The sequence below is a fragment of the Augochlora pura genome, chromosome 5, assembly GCF_028453695.1.
Source record: "Augochlora pura isolate Apur16 chromosome 5, APUR_v2.2.1, whole genome shotgun sequence".
Lineage (NCBI taxonomy): Eukaryota > Metazoa > Arthropoda > Insecta > Hymenoptera > Halictidae > Augochlora > Augochlora pura.
The window spans coordinates 86719-105064 of NC_135776.1; the positions used below are offsets into that span (position 1 = coordinate 86719).

Genomic DNA, 18346 nt, shown 5'->3' on the forward strand with positions numbered 1-18346 from the left:
TACTATGGCGCTCAGAGCTATTGTTTCCCGCTAAATGAATACTCGGCGCATTGTTGCAGGCCGTCATTGTAAGAGTATAGGTTGAGACAAAGTCAATTTAGAGCCGATCTTTCGTTTATTTGCATTTGATTCCAATCTACAGTTTCGAACATATTTAACTCCTCTTCGAACGATGTAAATTCAAGTATTAAATAACGCAGCTTATTTACTTATTAAATAGTTCTATAAAAAAATTAACAAATTTGCGTTTTTATAAAAATGATTCGATATCGACCTCCAATACAGAGCAAGGCATGTTTAAATCAAACTTCGTGATTACGTCAGGATGTAGAACGCCCATCCTCCCGATTACTTTCCCATAGGATAAAATTTCTGCGCATCGATCCGGGAAATATGTAGTATCTGAAAATAAAAAATCCATCGAAGATTGCACGAGTGCTAGGAAGCTTGTCGCATTCTTGTAAGATAGTTTACCGTCGACTGTACAGAGACGGTATCCGTTGTCGTTCTCATTAACGATCCGTGGTATTTCCAACACTTGGAACACTCTATCTAGTAAACCATGAATTATCTCAAAACCGTCCGACTTGTTGTAATAAACTGCGCATAATCGTCGATTATTGCGTGCACCTACTTCCGTTCTATCATCTTTCAATACAACATCGGAGATTTCAAATAACTTTTGAGGAAGGGGCATCTTTTTATTCGCAGCTAGCGTTTTCAATAATCCCGGCAATAAAGTTGTACGTGCCACCTTCAACATTGTCTATGCTGTAGTAGTGTTTACAAGCAGAATTTATCAAGAATGAGATCAACGTACCTGAAATTCTAATGTCTTTGGATTCGATATGTGTACCGCAGGTACATTTTCTAATTTATGACCCAACTTATTCGATATATCTTCGCGGGAACACTACGGCAAAGAAATAATTGAATGTCAGCGTAAATTAACAGAATCGATATTCCATGTTTATATTTTAGCAAATATATTTCATACCGTACCAATGAGAAGGTCAGTGTTTCCGTAAATCCGGTGCAAGCCAGTTCCATGCGCAATTGATCAGATAATTTGTTAAGTGGAAACTAAATTTGAATCGGAAACAAATTATAAAACTTTAATTCTTTTTGCCTCTAATAAACGAGCCAAATGATATTATTCATTCAAACCTCTTGAGCCACCGTTGAAAAACATGGTACAGTTTTTTGAATGTTATTGTATCCATACGCTATAGCGATATCCTCGTAAATATCACATGCATGCATCACATCGTGCCTTGTGGGAGGCACTTCGACTAGTAACTTTTTATTGCTCACAGCCGAGCTTCTCAATGACATTTTTGAAAGCAGATCAGCCACTTCCTCTACAGTTTGTTTCACACCGATATAGTTGATTGCTGTTTCACAATCGATTTCCTGTGTTCGATACTTTAAATCAGGATAACGAAAGACTTTGTTATTAGGATATATAATTTCTACTGCCTCGACCGTGTATTTCTTCTTGGAGTATTGACTGAAGGCACAAACTATAGTATCTAATACTATTTTCGCCTACAAATACGCGTAAAATTTGTCTATTAATTTTTGTGACCAAATACGTTTCACGTTGGAAGAATATTTTTACCTTTACCTTTGTAAGATCTGTTGCTGTACATTCTATTAGAACATTTTTAGTGTCCAGTGTGATTTTTGAATGATTTCCATTAATAATGGGGGGAAGAGATAATACGGTTCCATTGTTATCTTGCACTATGGGAAAAACTGGACTGTCTCTTATAATATGTAGATATTGCTTCAACTTGGTATGATTCTAAAAAAACTTGCTTCCATTAACTATCTCCTTTAATTTCTAAGCAAAATAAAATAATTTACACATTCAAATGTTGAATTAGGTCTTGGATACTTACAGCATACAAATTCATTATTTCTTCCCCTGTATATTTTCTGTCTTGATTAAGCGGTATAAAATGTATATTTGTTGGTGGCTTGGCATTATAAAAAAATGGACCTGTAACAGTGTCTAGATCGTGAGTACCAATTGATACCAAAGTTCGTTTTCTTCCTATATTTTCGTGCAACTTATCTTGAAGATCGATAAAACTATTGTAAGAATCCTTTGTAAATTTCACATCACGTAAAATTGCTGCAACAATATGTTCTCTGATTTTTAGACACTAAAATAAGAAATGGTAGAATTAAATGTTCTGTCAATAAATTATAGATATGTTTGAAAATCATTCTATATACCTCGCTTGACACGAATATTCTGTGGGTATCAGAATTTGGAAATACAGCTGTAAACCGTGGCACATTGGCCCTATGTGGGAGCATTAAATAATACGATTCTTAATCTACTCACAAAAATAATACTACATAAACTAATATGATAATAATTTGGTCTTCCTTGAATTCTTGATCGTGGTCGCATGCAAATATATGACCTTTTGTACAAGCATATAAAAATAAAAATAATACGTACTTGTTTAAAAATATCAACAGGCCAAGAGTTAAGCCTTCCAAACATAATAAATCGTATCTATTTGCTGGTATATCGATTTTATATATAACTTCCTCCGATGCTTCTGTTGTTGCATCTACACCTCTTTCTTTCATGATTATTTGTTTTTCTGTTGTCTTAATGTAAATTAAGGTTACTTGTACATACATTACAATATAGCGTATTCATACAATTTTTTGCATTTATTACAAATATTGGTTAACTTAAAATATACACACCACTTCATCCAACTCTAAACCAAATTTGAAGCACAAATCTTGAAACTCGTCGTCAGCTAAAACAACATTGCTAAATGAATCTAAAGGTATTGTTTCAATTTAAAGTAAATATATGAACATGGGCAGATTCGTAGCAAAATTAGAATAAAATGGAGTATTGGAAGTTATAAAAAATATATTATTATACTCACTATATGTTTTGCCAAGTGTCTTAAATAGTAAGTCACGTTTGACATTAATCGTTGGCATATTTTTATATTACACAGAGTATTTCTTGCAATAGTACAATATATTTAATTCATACAAACTGTTTACTTCTTAAACAAATATATTCAGGATTTCCTAAAGTAGCACTACGGCTAGTTGACAATTCAGAAAAATTGATCGATGACCAATATAAGCCGAAGTTATATCAAGGTTAGGTTGTCAGGGTTAGTTGTAATTACTGTAACATTGAACATAACAAAGTACAGATTGATTGTTTTTATCGCTCGATAAACGTATATCGATGATAATTAATCTTAATAATTTATAGTCGAGAATCTAAACTATTCTATACCTCGAGAATCATTCATAAAAACGTGAACTCTCGCTTATACAGCAATAGCAAGATTAAGATTCAATGCTATATATGTACCGTCAAACGCTAAAGTAACTGAAAGTAATTTACAATACAATTATAATGCGTATGACATAACGATTTGATACAATATATACTTGATACTTTGCAAATACTGTGTCATACATGTATACATATGCATATGTATGTAATATACAGTATGGAAAAATGAACAAGATGTGCGGAAGTACACATATGTATATAAGTTACACTATTATGATTGGATAGGTCTACAATCCCGAAGAAATGAGGCACCGATGTTCCAAACCTGTTCAACTGCTTTAATATTCGACATTAATAAATATCCATTCACAAAAGCTAATCGTAACTTTGCGTGGACAAATATAACTAAAATTTGATGTTTGATGCCATTATGAACCTAAAGGACGAAAGAGGACTTTGACCGTCAGCCATATTGGTAGTGATTGATTGACAAAATCAGAGTCGTGTGTTCTACAGGTGAGCTTAGTTATCACATGTTATCGAAGGTTATGCCCATATGGTAATGCGAATGTTTGTAAATTAATGGCACTCGTGTGCTTGGCGCATTGACGTTCATAATCACACCCATAAAACTAGTTTTCCGCGCATGACTCATAAGTACCTAAAAGTCGAATGTCGCACCCTGTATTTAAAATGGATCGCCAAACGTACGGATACGTGGAAAGGCGAAAGTGGCCTCGGATTATCGTCCGTGAAGTCACTTGTGCATAGAGCTTACTGGATTCGTTCTGTCCTTCTTGATCATCCCCCGTTCTCTCTCTAAAGTAACTGCGCAAATCAGCCGACAATGCATTCTGCATGCGCGGCGCCTCTGTTGGTGAAAGAATGAAGCTCCGTTCGGTGTTCGTACAGCGCCAATTGCTACAGTGATAAAACACTCAAACTATTAACCAAAACTGACTATCGATAATTTGGCGGACAGTTTGAGAGTTTTACCGTTGTGCGGATATCGCATTTCAGGTATTTAGAGTTGTGATTTTAACTTCCAGAAAAGTAGATGTGGCATACAACTATCCATCACAAATGGGATTGTGTATAAATTTTGACATACGTTTCGGATTAACATTTTATGGTAAAGTAAAGCTGTTTACCTCGTCGCGGTCGATGTCGCGTAAGTGCCCAAAATATTCTAGATTACGTTTGAACTTTAAACATATTTTAATATGTGCAATTCATGGTATACTCGAAACATAAAGTTTTTTTCTACAGTATAATCGAAAAGCTACAAAGTTTTATGTATAATTTTTCCGCAACTACGTTACATAACATTCTATTGTTGTACTATATTATAGTAATAGTCTTCAGACTTAAAGCATTATAAGTATTATAGTATGTACGAAGTATTATAGGTATTATAGATTCGAGGATCAACCTCGAATTAAGTGAACAAATTATAAATAGGAGTACCTTATATTAGGTAGTATCGTTTTCACGATAGCACATAAACACTCTGTGAATGTACCTACTATACAATACGATGTATACATGTTACTCAGCGTTTGAAGTCATTGTCTCCACACCTACATGTTTATGGGCAGAAGCACGCAAACAGTAAGGAAAATTTTGTTCGATTTGAATAAATTTTCTGGCCGCGTATTCCTTTTTTATAAAATAAAATCTTGATTCTTGGTTTTCTCCTTCTTTGGGCCATATTGTTTAACGACATTTAAATCAAATAAAAACTGACCGAATTTTATTTAATTGTTACTGTTCGTGGAAGTACGAGGTGGCCGAGTTAAAGGCCGTCGACTATCCTCATCCGATCCGTAGACAACTTCCTCGTCCGATCCATAAATCACATCTTCGTCAGAATCGTTAATCATAGAAAAAGCTGGATTATCTTTCGTTATGGAAGAATCTAGAATCGATAAAAACATTCATGTGTAACAACTATATGTATACGCGGAAGGATTAAAACGATGAAAAAAACTTGAGACAACTTACGTTGGCCGTAGACTTGCTGATGAGCGGGTGCGTATACGTATGCCATTGTGTACAAATAAAAATTCAAGAGGCCGTATAAAGCCATAAACTGAGCAGAAGACCGGTAGTAAGTGGTGAGTCGTGAAGCGAAGCTGTCTTCAAAAATACCAGCGCCAAACTGTTGCGCCGTGACACATCCGCAAAGCGAGAAAACAACTCCAGCGAGCAGTGTTAGGAAACGCAAACGGAGATCTGTGGAACGGTAAGCAACGGTAACGGAAGTGCATCAAGACCGTGTCGCTCTATTTGTTATTGATTGACTAAGTTAGTTATTATTTTAGATCTTTTACAGTAATCGTACCAAAGTAAGGCATAGACCGTAATTCACTGTATGCTCTTAATATCAGGAGCAGCAAGTACACGATGTAAAAGCCTCCTATCGTGAAAAAGAACACTTTGAAACCCTGAAATTAAGATTATGCACGTGTTATTAGAATGATGTTGACATTATCACAGGTATGCCATATACGGCATCATACATATACCTGAAAACTATACTTACGAAATAATTCGACGTATCGAGAACGTAATTATATGTAGGATCTTCCAATTCGGTGCAACGCAACCACGTTGCCAGAATTAGAGCCGAACACCACAGTAAACCAACCACCAAAACTTTGGGTAAATAGAACGTGATAAGACGTCTCTCGTTCTATTTAAACGTAGAAATTATATTAAAATTGCGAATAAATTGTTTTTACAGAAACACATCCTCTATTACTACTACTACTACTACTACTACTACTACTACATCTACTACTATTATTACCACCACTATTATCATCATCATCATTTTCACCTTGTTTCATGGTAGCCTATGAATAATCATAACAAATTTTATACCTGTCTCAGGCCATGGTAAACGCATAACCAGAACATCAGAACTGCACAAAGGAATGTTGTCTGCAGAATTGCATCCAACATACCAGGTACCCAAGAATTCACCAAGAACGTCATAGGAAATAACGGGTCTGTAGAAAACAAAAGAAAAAGAAGCAAAAAAAATTTCAATTATTGAAATTCTGTTAGAATTCTCAATAAATATTCAATACGTTGTAAAATCTTACTATTGTATAAAATTAGTAGTGGAAGGAGTATAGAAATCCATTTCTGTTCTATCGACCAGTCATGTAACGGATATTTTCGGAGAGAATGCCCAAACCAACACTACAAATCAGCAAAGCTTCCATGTATACTATGTATTACAAATGATTTCATAATAGTATTGCGTTATATAGCAATCAAGTATTATTATAGTATAATGATGGCGTTATAGCGAATTTGTGATAATGCTTGTGTATTCTTTACCATAATTGCGAATGCGGTTAGCAAAAACAGTAGACGAAACCATATTTCTAACTCTGTAAACTTTGGGTTGTAGTTCTTGAACTGCGAACAAACAGAAACGTTATTTCAACATACAATAAGGGATAGCTATTGTCATTTTCGCATTTATCACGTTGCAATTTGTTCATTTCGTGTAGTGCTTACTGACGTAGAACGTGAGCTCGCGTATGTTATAACGTCGGTGGAAATTCTCAAGCCCGTAGAAACGGACTGTAATTATATAGTAAGTATAGTCGAGGAATCCAAGATGAGCAACCACCATCTCGTCGCATGTTTGCCTTTCGCATTTTAAACGTCTGGTTCTATGATTTTTAATAATAAATCCATCAATTAGTGACAATTTCGTTATTGAATTGCTGAAATTTTGCATCGCGTTTGTCCCATCTAGGCTAATATATAGTACCTATTCTGTCCAGTTTCCGAAGAAAGCACAGGCACAAGTTTACGATCATCTGACAAGCCATCTATCGAGATGCTGATTTGAAAACTTTTATCATACCGTTCGTCTGAAACAATCAGAAACTTCAAGTTATGCAACTTATGTTTAGAATGTTCATTTATAATTAAAAATTTATTCTTTAATTCATCGCATTTATGATACCATCGTTGTTAGATGTTAGTAACTTTGCGATCACCCATAATTGTTGACTATATGTAGACAACAAAGGCGTTTTCATGATGAAAGGGCCAGTAGCCACTTCACTGCCATTTAAGTGAGCATTCTGTTCACTAGTTAATGTGATGGGAGGCCCTACAAGATAAGAGTATAAATACTTGGACAACTAATTACAGCATATGACTATCAACGAATAATCTACATGCGTTGAAGTAAATCTATAGATGACATAGGCTTGCACATACCTGCAAGTCCAATAAACACCTCTAATATAAAACAGGCAAAGAAGGCGACAAATACCATGACAAACTCTCTCTTATGCATCGAATATAATCGCATTTGTACCGATCTGTAAAACGAGATTCATATCATATAAATAAATAACATGTATTTGCTATGCACTCATGTAATTATGCGATTTATTATGATATACCTTTCGCATCGATCATGATGATAAGCTGGCGCGATATACTTGTTAAATTCGCTAAAAAGATCACTGAACTGGGAAAGAACATTTCGAACTCTGAGATTCCAGCCTGCGGACGGAAGATGATACGAGTATCCTAACCCAGGACTATCCATCTTTACATTAACTCTAATATTTTTAACAATAGCAATAGTTATGCACACACGAACATATACATGCATACATATATGTATGTATAAATTTAAACAATGTAATCTCTATCGAGCATCAACATCTTCGATAATTATTGTTCAGGTCCTCGGTGCCACCAATTTGACAACACAAAGGATGCGTACACATTTTGTTCATTGAAAACATATCATAACGTTACTTTACTATTTGTCTTGGCGTGCTTAGTTCAACCTTTAGGTGCGATCACTTTAGTGTTTCGAAATTATTTAATAGGAAAAACTTACAAAAACAAATAATAAGTTATCGTTAGTGATCATAGATTTGTAGACAAATGAAAAACATCAACTTCGCGTTACAACGTAGTAGCCGTAGTATGAGACGCCATACCGGCTGACATGGTGACATGACTTGTGGATAATATTGATTTTTCTAACCGTCATACGATGCTAGGAACAGAACAGTTTCTCGCAGTTTGCCACCCTTGAACAACCCTTATTGTTCAACATTTGAAGCGTAACAATGGCGAGTGCGTGAAAACATAGTACGTTTCTATAATATCTACTTGCATATTTTCAGGTTTACGCGTATTTCTAATTGATAACGCGATTCAAACATGTATACAGGTTGTAACAAAATTATACATACTCCCGGAAATGAGGGGTTCCAGAAGCCATTTCAAGTAACCTTTTCCTTTGCTAAACTGCAATCCGTGGCTTTGTTAACGAGTTATTAATGAAAAAACAGTGGCGAATGACAGGCAAGCGCGCATAACAGCGGGTTGAATCATTGCGCGCAAACCTATCTTTTTTCATTAATAACTCGTTAACAAAGCCGCGGTTTGCATTTCGGCAAAGGAAAAGGTTACTTCAACTGGCTTCAGGAACCCCTCATTTCCCGGAGTATCTATCATTTTCATGTATACACGGTCTAACCGAATAAGACGAATTTATTTGTCTAAACTATAGATTGTAATTTTATGCATATAATAAAATACAAGGACGCAACATCGTCGAAAAATACAATGAAATTTCTTTTTAATTCTTAGTCCCAATACTTTATTTTTCCATCCCAACCAGCTGTCGCGAGTCTCGAAGGTTCGTGTGGATGCCATAACACGTCGATACAGACACCGTCGTGTGCTTTCCATTTTTTGTACAATTTTGTCGTTTTCCAGTCCCAAATGTAACATTTGCCGTCCGCATCACCCGATACAAGATAACTGTGACGCAAGGAAGAAGAAAAATAATTAACACTCGCGTGTCGTACTTAGATACATGGACCAATTTCCAGTCACTTTGGATTCACAAAAATTTAATATCTTTGTTATATTCGTGATTTCGTGTTGTTGGAATCGGCCACTCGCTGGCCTGAATAATAAATGTATCCATGGAAGTGGTTGGAAACTGGCTCCGTGCGTTGACTCTAAACGTTGTTTTCGTTTACCTCATATCAGGAGAAAAGTCCAAGCCACATGCATAACCAGCAACCATATGCCCCGTGAATGTTTTTTTACGATTCATCTTGAATCTATTTAATGCAGAAAATATAACTATCTTATTATCCATACTTTGACATGCGAGCCATTTTTGATTAGGTGATGGCGTCACGGCTGGCATGGAATGCATCGAAGGATCTGCTATATATTTCATGTCGACTGGTATATCCCTACGGAAGAAGTACTTTTATAGAACGGTTATTTGAAAACTCGATAAACAGTGTTAGGCTTATGCAATAAACAACATCTTACCATTCCCAGACTCTCAAGCTTTTATCGTCCGAAGTAGTAACAAAACGCCGATTTTCATCTACAAATGTTATCGTATTTACCGCTCCCAAATGTCTATCATATTCTTGCGTTATTTCACCGGAACGAACATCCCACTGTAATGTAATTTCGCTTAAAGTACTTGAACTACGAACTACGAACTTGAGACTTGTGTTCCGTTCATATTACTTACACAGATGATCTTTTTGTCGCTAGTTCCTGCCACAAATAAATGTTGTTTGTCCAAATCTGGGTTAAATTTAACACAATATGGAATCTTTCTATTTGTAAATCGACTAATGCAAGCGCCAGTTTCTGTATCCCAAAGTTTTACATAACGATCGTATCCCGCTGACAAAAATCTCTTTCCATCATTATCAAAACTTATGTCTCTGACGGCCTGACGATGACCATAATAAGTTCGGATGCATCTTCTTTCCTTGTACACCTCCCACAGCTTTCGTCGAAGTAATATGCACGTGAAATTAATATTAATAAATATCCTTAATTCTAACATATATTATATTATATTATACATACTTTAACTCTACAATCCATACCACATGAGAGTAACAAGTGTGCTGTACGAGGAAACCATCTGATTTGAGAGATACCCTTTGTATGTCCCTCCCAACTGTGAATTTGTGCTTTTGGTAGGAAGCATCTATCGGGTGGTGAATCGGACCTTAAATTTACACCAACGTCTTGCGGAGCATGTAAAAATGATCTTCCTTGGTAGTCTATGCTATCCTTGACTGCAAAACATTGTCAAATAACCATTCAACTTGAATAATAGAATCAAATAATATTGAATGGAATTAAATAAATCTCAAATATACATACTATGCAACACTGTTTTCTCTTCCAGGGGTTTCTCTTCCATAGGTTTTCCTCTTCTATTTCTCTTGGCCAATATTTCTTCCAGTTCTGCAGCTTCTTCTTCTGTTGGTTTTATAACACGTTTTTCATCCATGTATCCACCCCATGGACCCAAGAACCCTTCTACGTCAGCAGGATCATCGTTTCTATGTCGTTTTCTTTTATCCGATGGTCTAAGAGTTGTATTTTCAAATACAGTTTTACCACCCAATTCTTCCGCTGCTTCTTTTGCTCCAATAATCATTCTACCTTCTTCCGAGCTACCATCCACAGTTGGGTCCAATGCATAGCCTGTGGCAAGTATTTATTTCATTCTTAATAATAGCTAAACTCATGCACAGTTTTATGGCTGTAGTTTGTTAAATGTCAAGGATTAAGATTGGAATTGTTTTGTATTCATTGACTAATAATTCACTGTAGATTAGCTGAATAATAAAATGGCGATAGAGCGATTACTGCTTAGAGAGTTTGAAAAATATGTAGCAATTCAAATATTATTACACCCGTATTTGTACACATACCATAGCTAGCAAATGTTCTTCTTTGATTTTCAAATTGAAATTCGCTTATATGAGCTTTCTCTACATATCCAGACAGCATATTTTTTATAGCACGTTGCTGTTGCGTTTTAAAAGGATTTTCAGGCCCCACGTCGGGTGCGAACAGCTCCTCATACTTAGGATTATGCATAACTTCCTCCACTGTCGTATCTATGTGCCTTACACATAATTCAGTTCCCTGTGATACATTCGGTTCAATCGAACGTTAATGATCATGTCGAGACTGTGACGGAAATGTTTGCGAATTATTCGCTAATAACTGTGTACGTCACAGAAAATTTAATCAATTGATTATTACCGTAGGTACCACTTCTGGCGCAGAACAAATTTGTAATTTAACCGACATTGCCAATTTTTCCATGGAAAGAGATGAATCGGTGAAATCATGTTTAGGATTTCTGTCACGATTAACCTCACTCTTCGCGTCTTCTCTTTCAGCTTCCGATTCGGTATTATCATCGCTACTTTCGTACTCCTTAAGGGCAAGCATATTCCTTAATGTTTGTTCAAGTGCTTGCTGTAGTTACGCCAATTACCCGATGTTTAACATTCGTGCACAGAATTGTGTAAAGCGTTACACAGACAAAATTGTTTTTGTAACTAAAGTAGTCTCGGCCTCGACTGTACGGTACAGAGATTACATACTGTAACGTATTTTTCTGTTTCATGGTCTGAATTATCGACTCTGTAGAAAATGTTGTGATACAAAAGCGACCTCAATCTAAATTAAGCGGTCAACTAGCGGACTACGAAAGTGCACAGTGTTCTTCGTGGATTGCATTTGCACTTTTGGGACACCATGCATATACGAAGCACGTCAAACGTTGACGTAGAAAATTCTTGATGACTTTTCAATCAAAGTTATAATCAGACTATAAAGTATACATGAAAATTGCGAAAGGTCTGCACTAAATTTTCCGATTGCAAATGTTCATAAATTATTCCTCCTTATTCGATTATTAACCATTTTTTATCGTGATGTCTGTTTCTCTGGTGTCTACATTGTGTAAGACAAGGAAAGACCGACTGTGCGATAAAGACGATAAAGACAGTATAAACGTGCCACTAACTTTGTTTGTAGGCCTCCTGATAGTTTCGTGTATCCGATGCGTTGTCCCTCTAAAAATCGTTAATAACTGACTCACTAGGAATCAAATGTGCACAAAACTGTACTAGAATTGTAGCTAAGACTTCGATTCTAGATTCTTCAATCATAAAAATGCATATGTTATGCCTCTGAAATTAAATAATGATTAATTTACCGTGTAATTACCAAATTATTTAATGACGGGTCTGAATAATTATTAATAATTATTAATAACAACAAAATCCGATTAAATACAATGTGTGAAAGTAGCCGTAGGTTCCCTCTATACTTCACAATAATTAATACTCATCGATTGTTAACGACAAGTGAGTTATTAACAAATTATCTGTTGATTTCATACGTCCGTCGAGGAGCTTTATGCGTCTCTCTCTCTCTCTCTCTCTCTCTCTCTCTCGCAGCGAAAAACGTTTGTTCTTGTTCGATAACTCCATGCACATGTATCCCTACCACTAACCAGGGAATTCGAAGCGCGGATAAAAGATTGGTGGCACGACTCTGTCTTTGTCGTACTCGTTGCGGGATAGGGAAATCAATTCGAAAATCCGTAACGCTAGATGGCGATTGCAGCGATTGGATTAAACCACGCTACGATCGATCGATGCGTTTTGACAATTTTTTAGCGTACTTTCAACTCCTGTGTATACAGAAACAATATTTATAATCAAAATTCATAACAAATTAATCGGCTATTAATTGTTTTCGTAAGGCTTGTTTCTTACACAAGCGAGCGTAATATAGTTTTTTACTTTTAATGTTTGGCTGTTTCACTGCTACTTTTCTGTAGTGTTTCGGTGCCCACGTGTTTCGGAACTTTTAAAGATCGCAAAGCACGAACAACTAGGTAAGGGGACGTAAACTGCATTTGTGAAATTATTATATAAAGATATGTACACTGGTATTTTTTACATGTCCAGTTTATCCTAGTATTTGTTTCTGATCGGATTGCAGCGATTGGCGCGTGGAACACTGATATAACACGAAGCGTACATACTAGTTTCTATTGAAAACGTGTCGGTTACGAGGAATTTTCAAAGGACGAATTACTTAAATTATGTCGAAAGTAAATACGTTGTATAATTATTTTTCGTCGCCAAAAACTCCAAGTCAACCGGCTAATAAATCGGTCCAAGATGACAAATCTTCGACGCCGAAAAGGATAAAAGAACAAAGAAACAAAGGTACGTTAAGTTTCATACTTTATTCAGATTAATAATAAATAACGTAATAAAAGATACGCTTCATGATATGAAATTACTGTACAAGAGAGAATACTTAAACATATACTATTAATTCCTACTATTTTCGTGTGAATATTATGAAAAGAAAAAGAAATGAAATAGAATATCATTTTCAGCCTATCTAGAATTTATACTATTATATTTATTTATAATTTTGTACACAGCTAAGACACCCACTAAAGGTAAGGAAAACAAGGATGTTGGAGGGAAAGATAGAAAAAGAGTTTACAAGGATGACAAGGAAGCGGAGAAAGATGAGGAAGAGCTGAGGCAACCCAAGAAAAGAAGACTAATAATTCCAGATGTGGAATCTGGGGATGAATCTGGCGATGAATTTAAACCTGGTTCGCATAAAAATTCCATAATTTAAGTGATTTAATAAGAGAATTATTTTGAACCAAATCAGTATAGATTCGCAGGAGGAAACAGAAGAGTCTGATTCATGCTCCGAAGGACATCCTGAAAGCGAGCTAGAGACACAGAGCGAAGAAGAATCACCAATAGTAAAAATATAAATGAATACATCTACAAACTATTGTTCTTGATTATTTAACACAAATTATGTTTCAGAGAAAAAAAAAGCAATCTAATGCCAAGTCCAATCGTTCAGCTGTTCCTAGGAAGTTTGGGAAAGTGGTAAACGCAAATTTGTTAATTATTTTAATTGACGAAACGCTCGAGAAATTTAAATGTCACTTTTGCAGGAGAAAGTCGAGTCAAAACCACCCCAGCCGATTCGTGTTCAAGGCAATAATGCTGTGGATTCTTGGCCACATTTAAAATACGATTTTCTTCAGCCAAATAAAATAAAAGATATTAGTAGAAAGTCACCAGAAGATCCAGATTATGACCAAAAAACTGTCTATGTTCCTTTGGACTTTTTGAACCAGCAGACTCCAGTAAATTGCACATACAGTAAACTACAATATTATACGTATATAAATATATAAGAAACATCCTAAAATATCAGTTTTACAGGCTATGAGGCAGTGGTGGGATTTAAAAAGTAAACACTTCGACTGTGTCCTTTTCTTTAAAGTGGGAAAATTTTATGAATTGTATCACATGGATGCTGTCACTGGCGTTAAAGAGCTTAATCTCACATTTATGCGTGTAAGTTATTGGAATAATCTCATTCTCAAATTTGACAGGTTGTTCTGGAGGAAACATTTGTATGTTACAGGGTGAGTTTGCTCATTCTGGATTTCCTGAGATTGGATATGGCCGTTTCTCAGCGAGTCTTCTAGAGCGAGGATACAAAGTTGCTAGGGTAGAACAAACAGAAAACCCAGAAATGATGACTCAACGTTGCAGTAAAAGTAGGGCACACGAACAAATATTTTATTGTTGTCCAACCGTGTAAGAACATTTTATACATTTTTCAGTGACCAAGCCAACAAAATTCGACAAAGTTGTGAAAAGAGAAATTTGCCAAATAAGTTCAAAAGGCACAAGGGTGTATACTCCACAGGATGTAGAAGCCTCAACGCCGAATTCAAATTATTTAATGTCCCTTGTTGAGAAATGCCCATCCGGAGCTAATACATCGCAGTATGGAGTATGTTTCTTGGACACGACAATTGGAGATTTTTATCTTGGCCAATTCGAAGATGATCGCTGCAATTCTAGGTTCCTAACGTTGCTTGCCCATTATCCACCGGTTCACGTAAGTATTATTTCTCATTTACTAGTTACATTCAATTACTCAAGAAATTATTTGACAGGTGGTGTACGAGCGCGGTAATTTGTCCCAAAAGACACTACAAATTTTAAATAACACTTTGGCAGCGTGTATTAAGGAACCGCTTCTGCGAGAGACTCAGTTCTGGTCAGCTTCAACTGTTTTAAAGGTAAATATAATATTTTACATGCATCGATTTTTTTTTACAAGACATACCTGTTTTACAGAATCTTCACGAAGGCGAATACTTTAAACAAGCAGACTCTAATTTCTCGTGGCCTCAAGGATTGCAACCGTATCTTAATCAAGGTAAACGCTCCATTTATAAATTATTTATTTTAGTCGTCGACGTACTACATCATTTCTCTGTTTAGGTGATAGCTTAGGCTTGACTCCGGCAGATGACAAGGAATTAGCAGTGCATGCTTTAGGTGGATGCGTGTACTTACTTAAGGACTACTTCCTGGAACAACAATTGTTGGCACAAGCGCGATTTAAAACGTACATCCCGCCAGACTACTTGAACGAGTCTTCAGGGGCATCCAAGTTCGCAAATAATATGGTGAGCATAATGTTCGACGAACTCGACACATATTTATGGTCTAATCTGAACAATTCCAATGCTCTTTTAATCAATAGGTACTAGACGCCATATCGATCAATAATTTGAGGATCTTTGGAGATGGTTCCCTCATGAAAACGTTGGATCGCTGTTGCACTCCTTTTGGTAAAAGATTATTGCGCGAATGGATCTGCAGGCCATCCTGTCGCAAAAATGTGATAATAGAACGGCAACAAGCTATACGGGAACTAATGGATCGTTCCGAAGCAGTACAGACTGCTCGCAGCATCTTGGTTGGTCTTCCGGATCTTGAAAGACTGTTGAGCAAGTGGGTGAAGGAGCAAAAACATTTTATAAATGCATTATTTTGAAAATTTATTTAATACTATGTGTATAGAATTCACGCGCTTGGAAATCCAGCAAAAATGAACAACCATCCCGATGGCAGAGCAATTATGTTCGAGGGTCACACGTACTCGAAGAAACGAATCCTAGACTTTACCACCACCCTCAGCAGCTTCGAAGATGTCCTGAAAATAATCGCTTTATTCGAAGGTGCTGTGAACACTCAATATTGGAGTCATATGCTATTAGCACCATTAGATTATTGCATATTTTTCATATTTCAGACTTTAACAGCCATTTAGTAGGTTGCTGTACCAAAGTAGAACCGGAGGGAGAATTTCCTTCGTTGAGGGAAACGTTGGATTACTTCAAGGTAATTGGAGCTTCAAAGTTATTGAATAAGATATTATGTATCATAATCTTATAGACCGCGTTCGATCACGAGGAAGCGAAAAAGGAAGGCTGTATCGTACCAAAGAAAGGAGTGGATGTTGAGTACGATTCTGTTTTGATGGAACTTGCAGAAGTGAAGAAAAATTTAGAACGTTACCTTGAGAAACAGAAGCGACACTTTGGCGTGAAAGTCACGTTTCACGGGACTGATAGGAAGCGTTTTCAGATTGAGATTCCAGAGTCTCAAGTGAAGAAAGTTGGCTCCGGGTTCGAGCTGATGTCTCAGAGGAAAGGATATAAACGCTATTACACTGCCGAGGCTAAAGTAATAAAACTGTCGATCAAGTTTTTCATGAAACACCGGTCGGTTTTAATCGAATTGAATTTTAGGAACTCTTGAGTCGACAAATAAACGCCGAGGAGCACAGAGACAAGGTACTGAAGGATTTGAACAGGAGAATTTTTGCTCAATTCAGTGAGAAGTATGATATGTGGAACATGGCTGTTTATAAGCTGTCCGTCTTGGATGTTCTCATTTCTTTGAGAGAGTACGCTCTCAGCGGTGATATGTGTGTACCGGAAATTGGAGATGGTTCGAATGGACACGTAATTACTCGAAAAATTTGGTTCATTTGGAAATACATACTGCAACAATGAATATTTTTACGTGTATCTTTTTGCAGATTTATATCAATGTTAAAGAAGGAAGACATCCGTGTATACCATCAGATAATTTCATACCAAATGACACTGTACTGGCTGTTGACAATTCAACTTCTTTTATGCTACTAACAGGACCAAATATGGGTGGCAAATCCACGCTGATGCGACAAGTAGCTCTCCTTACGATTATGGCCCAAATAGTACGAGTTTACCGCAATATCAATGATATATGATAATGGTTGGTTCCGGTATAGACAAGGGATTTTACTGTTACAGGGAAGCTATGTTCCTGCTAGTTCCTGTCGCTTAACGATAGTTGACCGTATTTTCACAAGATTGGGAGCGAACGACGATATCCTAGCTGGTCAAAGTACCTTCTTGGTAGAACTAAACGAAACTGCAATTATTTTGCAACATGCTACACCGCACTCGTTGGTTCTGCTGGACGAACTGGGTAAGGCTACCTTGGGACCTCGATAATGTATTAAATGACTATAATATTTTTTATGGTTTTCAGGACGTGGCACCTCAACATACGACGGTACGGCAATTGCTGCTGCGGTGGTGGACGCGTTAACAAAGATGAAATGTCGAACATTGTTCTCCACACACTACCATTCCCTGGTGGAAGATTATAAGAACAATAAGGACGTCACTTTGGCTCATATGGTAATTTTCTTCTGTTCCACATTTAGTAAGATATTAAATAAAAGTTGTACGATTTTTGGAATTTTTATAGGCTTGCATGGTGGAGAATGAGGAAGAGGACGAGGTATCACAAGAAACTGTAACGTTTCTTTACAAGCTTAGCCAGGGTGCTTGTCCTAAATCGTACGGTTTCAACGCGGCCCGACTAGCCGGTGTGCCTGCTGTAATTACAAGCCGAGCACACGAGATCTCAAAGAGGATGGAATTGGAAATAAATCAGAAACGCGCGTTCCTTTCTCTGTGCAAAGCAGATGACGGGTCAACGATTAGGACCTTGATTGCTGCTCTGTAGAGATGCGTTTCAATGAATTGTTATTTCGTTGTTTGTCAAAATGTTTTGAGAAATTTATAGGAAGTCTGTATGAATACTTATGGGAATTTTCTCAAGTTCATTTGCGTCTCGTAAACATTCCACATACTATAAAAGTATTGCATTTTTTTTTTAATTTCTACGCACAACTATTTTGATAATAAAATTCGCTGTAAAGATCTAGTTGTTTAGAGTTCTATAAACCCACCTGTTCCCTCTCGAATGATTTTGGCTA

At 36.4% G+C, this 18346-nt stretch overlaps 4 protein-coding genes across 5 annotated transcripts; 1 reads left to right on the forward strand and 3 right to left on the reverse strand.

Moving 5' to 3' along the window:
• Nucleotides 1-96: 96 nt before the first annotated feature.
• On the reverse strand, nt 97-3066 carry Beta-phers (phenylalanine--tRNA ligase beta subunit). Its single transcript, XM_078181123.1, has 11 exons — nt 2925-3066; nt 2734-2789; nt 2477-2631; nt 2245-2314; nt 1905-2171; nt 1628-1807; nt 1168-1548; nt 1003-1083; nt 821-913; nt 475-754; nt 97-402 (listed from the first exon to the last, which is right to left on the reverse strand). Exons 1-11 carry the CDS (start codon nt 2980-2982, stop codon nt 251-253), a joined length of 1773 nt encoding a protein of 590 aa, XP_078037249.1. The 5' UTR covers nt 2983-3066; the 3' UTR covers nt 97-250.
• A 1244-nt stretch (nt 3067-4310) lies between these two features.
• On the reverse strand, nt 4311-8724 carry LOC144470211 (transmembrane protein 181). Its single transcript, XM_078181126.1, has 12 exons — nt 7735-8724; nt 7547-7650; nt 7287-7436; nt 7089-7191; nt 6834-6987; nt 6647-6727; nt 6406-6505; nt 6182-6309; nt 5841-5990; nt 5640-5742; nt 5300-5530; nt 4311-5213 (listed from the first exon to the last, which is right to left on the reverse strand). The coding sequence occupies exons 1-12, from the start codon at nt 7947-7949 to the stop codon at nt 5053-5055; spliced, it is 1680 nt and encodes a 559-aa protein (XP_078037252.1). The 5' UTR covers nt 7950-8724; the 3' UTR covers nt 4311-5052.
• Nucleotides 8725-8844: 120 nt separating this feature from the next.
• Nucleotides 8845-11748, reverse strand: LOC144470210 (pre-mRNA-processing factor 17). 2 transcript variants are annotated; one of them, XM_078181124.1, is made up of 8 exons: nt 11402-11748; nt 11065-11281; nt 10508-10834; nt 10205-10419; nt 9858-10121; nt 9647-9780; nt 9343-9564; nt 8845-9118 (listed from the first exon to the last, which is right to left on the reverse strand). In XM_078181124.1, exons 1-8 carry the CDS (start codon nt 11591-11593, stop codon nt 8941-8943), a joined length of 1749 nt encoding a protein of 582 aa, XP_078037250.1. In that variant the 5' UTR covers nt 11594-11748; the 3' UTR covers nt 8845-8940. The 2 variants fall into 2 exon arrangements, with proteins under 2 accessions (XP_078037250.1, XP_078037251.1); XM_078181125.1 differs by having other exon boundaries at nt 11065-11326; nt 11402-11538.
• A 1034-nt stretch (nt 11749-12782) lies between these two features.
• Msh6 (DNA mismatch repair protein Msh6) lies at nt 12783-18294 on the forward strand. Its single transcript, XM_078180079.1, has 21 exons — nt 12783-13052; nt 13160-13389; nt 13614-13793; nt 13861-13952; nt 14020-14085; nt 14154-14348; nt 14428-14562; nt 14633-14768; nt 14835-15115; nt 15174-15299; nt 15358-15439; nt 15505-15692; nt 15770-16020; nt 16090-16247; nt 16322-16410; nt 16465-16755; nt 16821-17036; nt 17114-17293; nt 17370-17547; nt 17611-17762; nt 17833-18294. The coding sequence occupies exons 2-21, from the start codon at nt 13263-13265 to the stop codon at nt 18091-18093; spliced, it is 3384 nt and encodes a 1127-aa protein (XP_078036205.1). The 5' UTR covers nt 12783-13052; nt 13160-13262; the 3' UTR covers nt 18094-18294.
• The last annotated feature ends 52 nt before the right edge of the window (nt 18295-18346 follow it).

Coding starts and splice junctions, on each gene's coding strand:
- Beta-phers (XM_078181123.1), bottom strand. CDS start 2,982: ATGCCAACGATTAATGTCAAACGTGACTTACTATTTAAGACACTTGGC. Junction 1,808..1,904: donor AAATAATGAATTTGTATGCT/GTAAGTATCCAA, acceptor AAGTTTTTTTAG/AATCATACCAAGTTGAAGCA. Junction 403..474: donor CCGTCTCTGTACAGTCGACG/GTAAACTATCTT, acceptor TTTTATTTTCAG/ATACTACATATTTCCCGGAT.
- LOC144470211 (XM_078181126.1), bottom strand. CDS start 7,949: ATGCATGTATATGTTCGTGTGTGCATAACTATTGCTATTGTTAAAAAT. Junction 6,988..7,088: donor TCGGAAACTGGACAGAATAG/GTACTATATATT, acceptor TAAAAATCATAG/AACCAGACGTTTAAAATGCG. Junction 6,506..6,646: donor TAACCGCATTCGCAATTATG/GTAAAGAATACA, acceptor GCTGATTTGTAG/TGTTGGTTTGGGCATTCTCT.
- LOC144470210 (XM_078181124.1), bottom strand. CDS start 11,593: ATGCTTGCCCTTAAGGAGTACGAAAGTAGCGATGATAATACCGAATCG. Junction 10,122..10,204: donor GTATGGATTGTAGAGTTAAA/GTATGTATAATA, acceptor CTTCGACGAAAG/CTGTGGGAGGTGTACAAGGA. Junction 9,119..9,342: donor GACTTTTCTCCTGATATGAG/GTAAACGAAAAC, acceptor CTTGCGTCACAG/TTATCTTGTATCGGGTGATG.
- Msh6 (XM_078180079.1), top strand. CDS start 13,263: ATGTCGAAAGTAAATACGTTGTATAATTATTTTTCGTCGCCAAAAACT. Junction 13,390..13,613: donor AAAAGAACAAAGAAACAAAG/GTACGTTAAGTT, acceptor TTTTGTACACAG/CTAAGACACCCACTAAAGGT. Junction 14,349..14,427: donor TTTTGAACCAGCAGACTCCA/GTAAATTGCACA, acceptor TCAGTTTTACAG/GCTATGAGGCAGTGGTGGGA.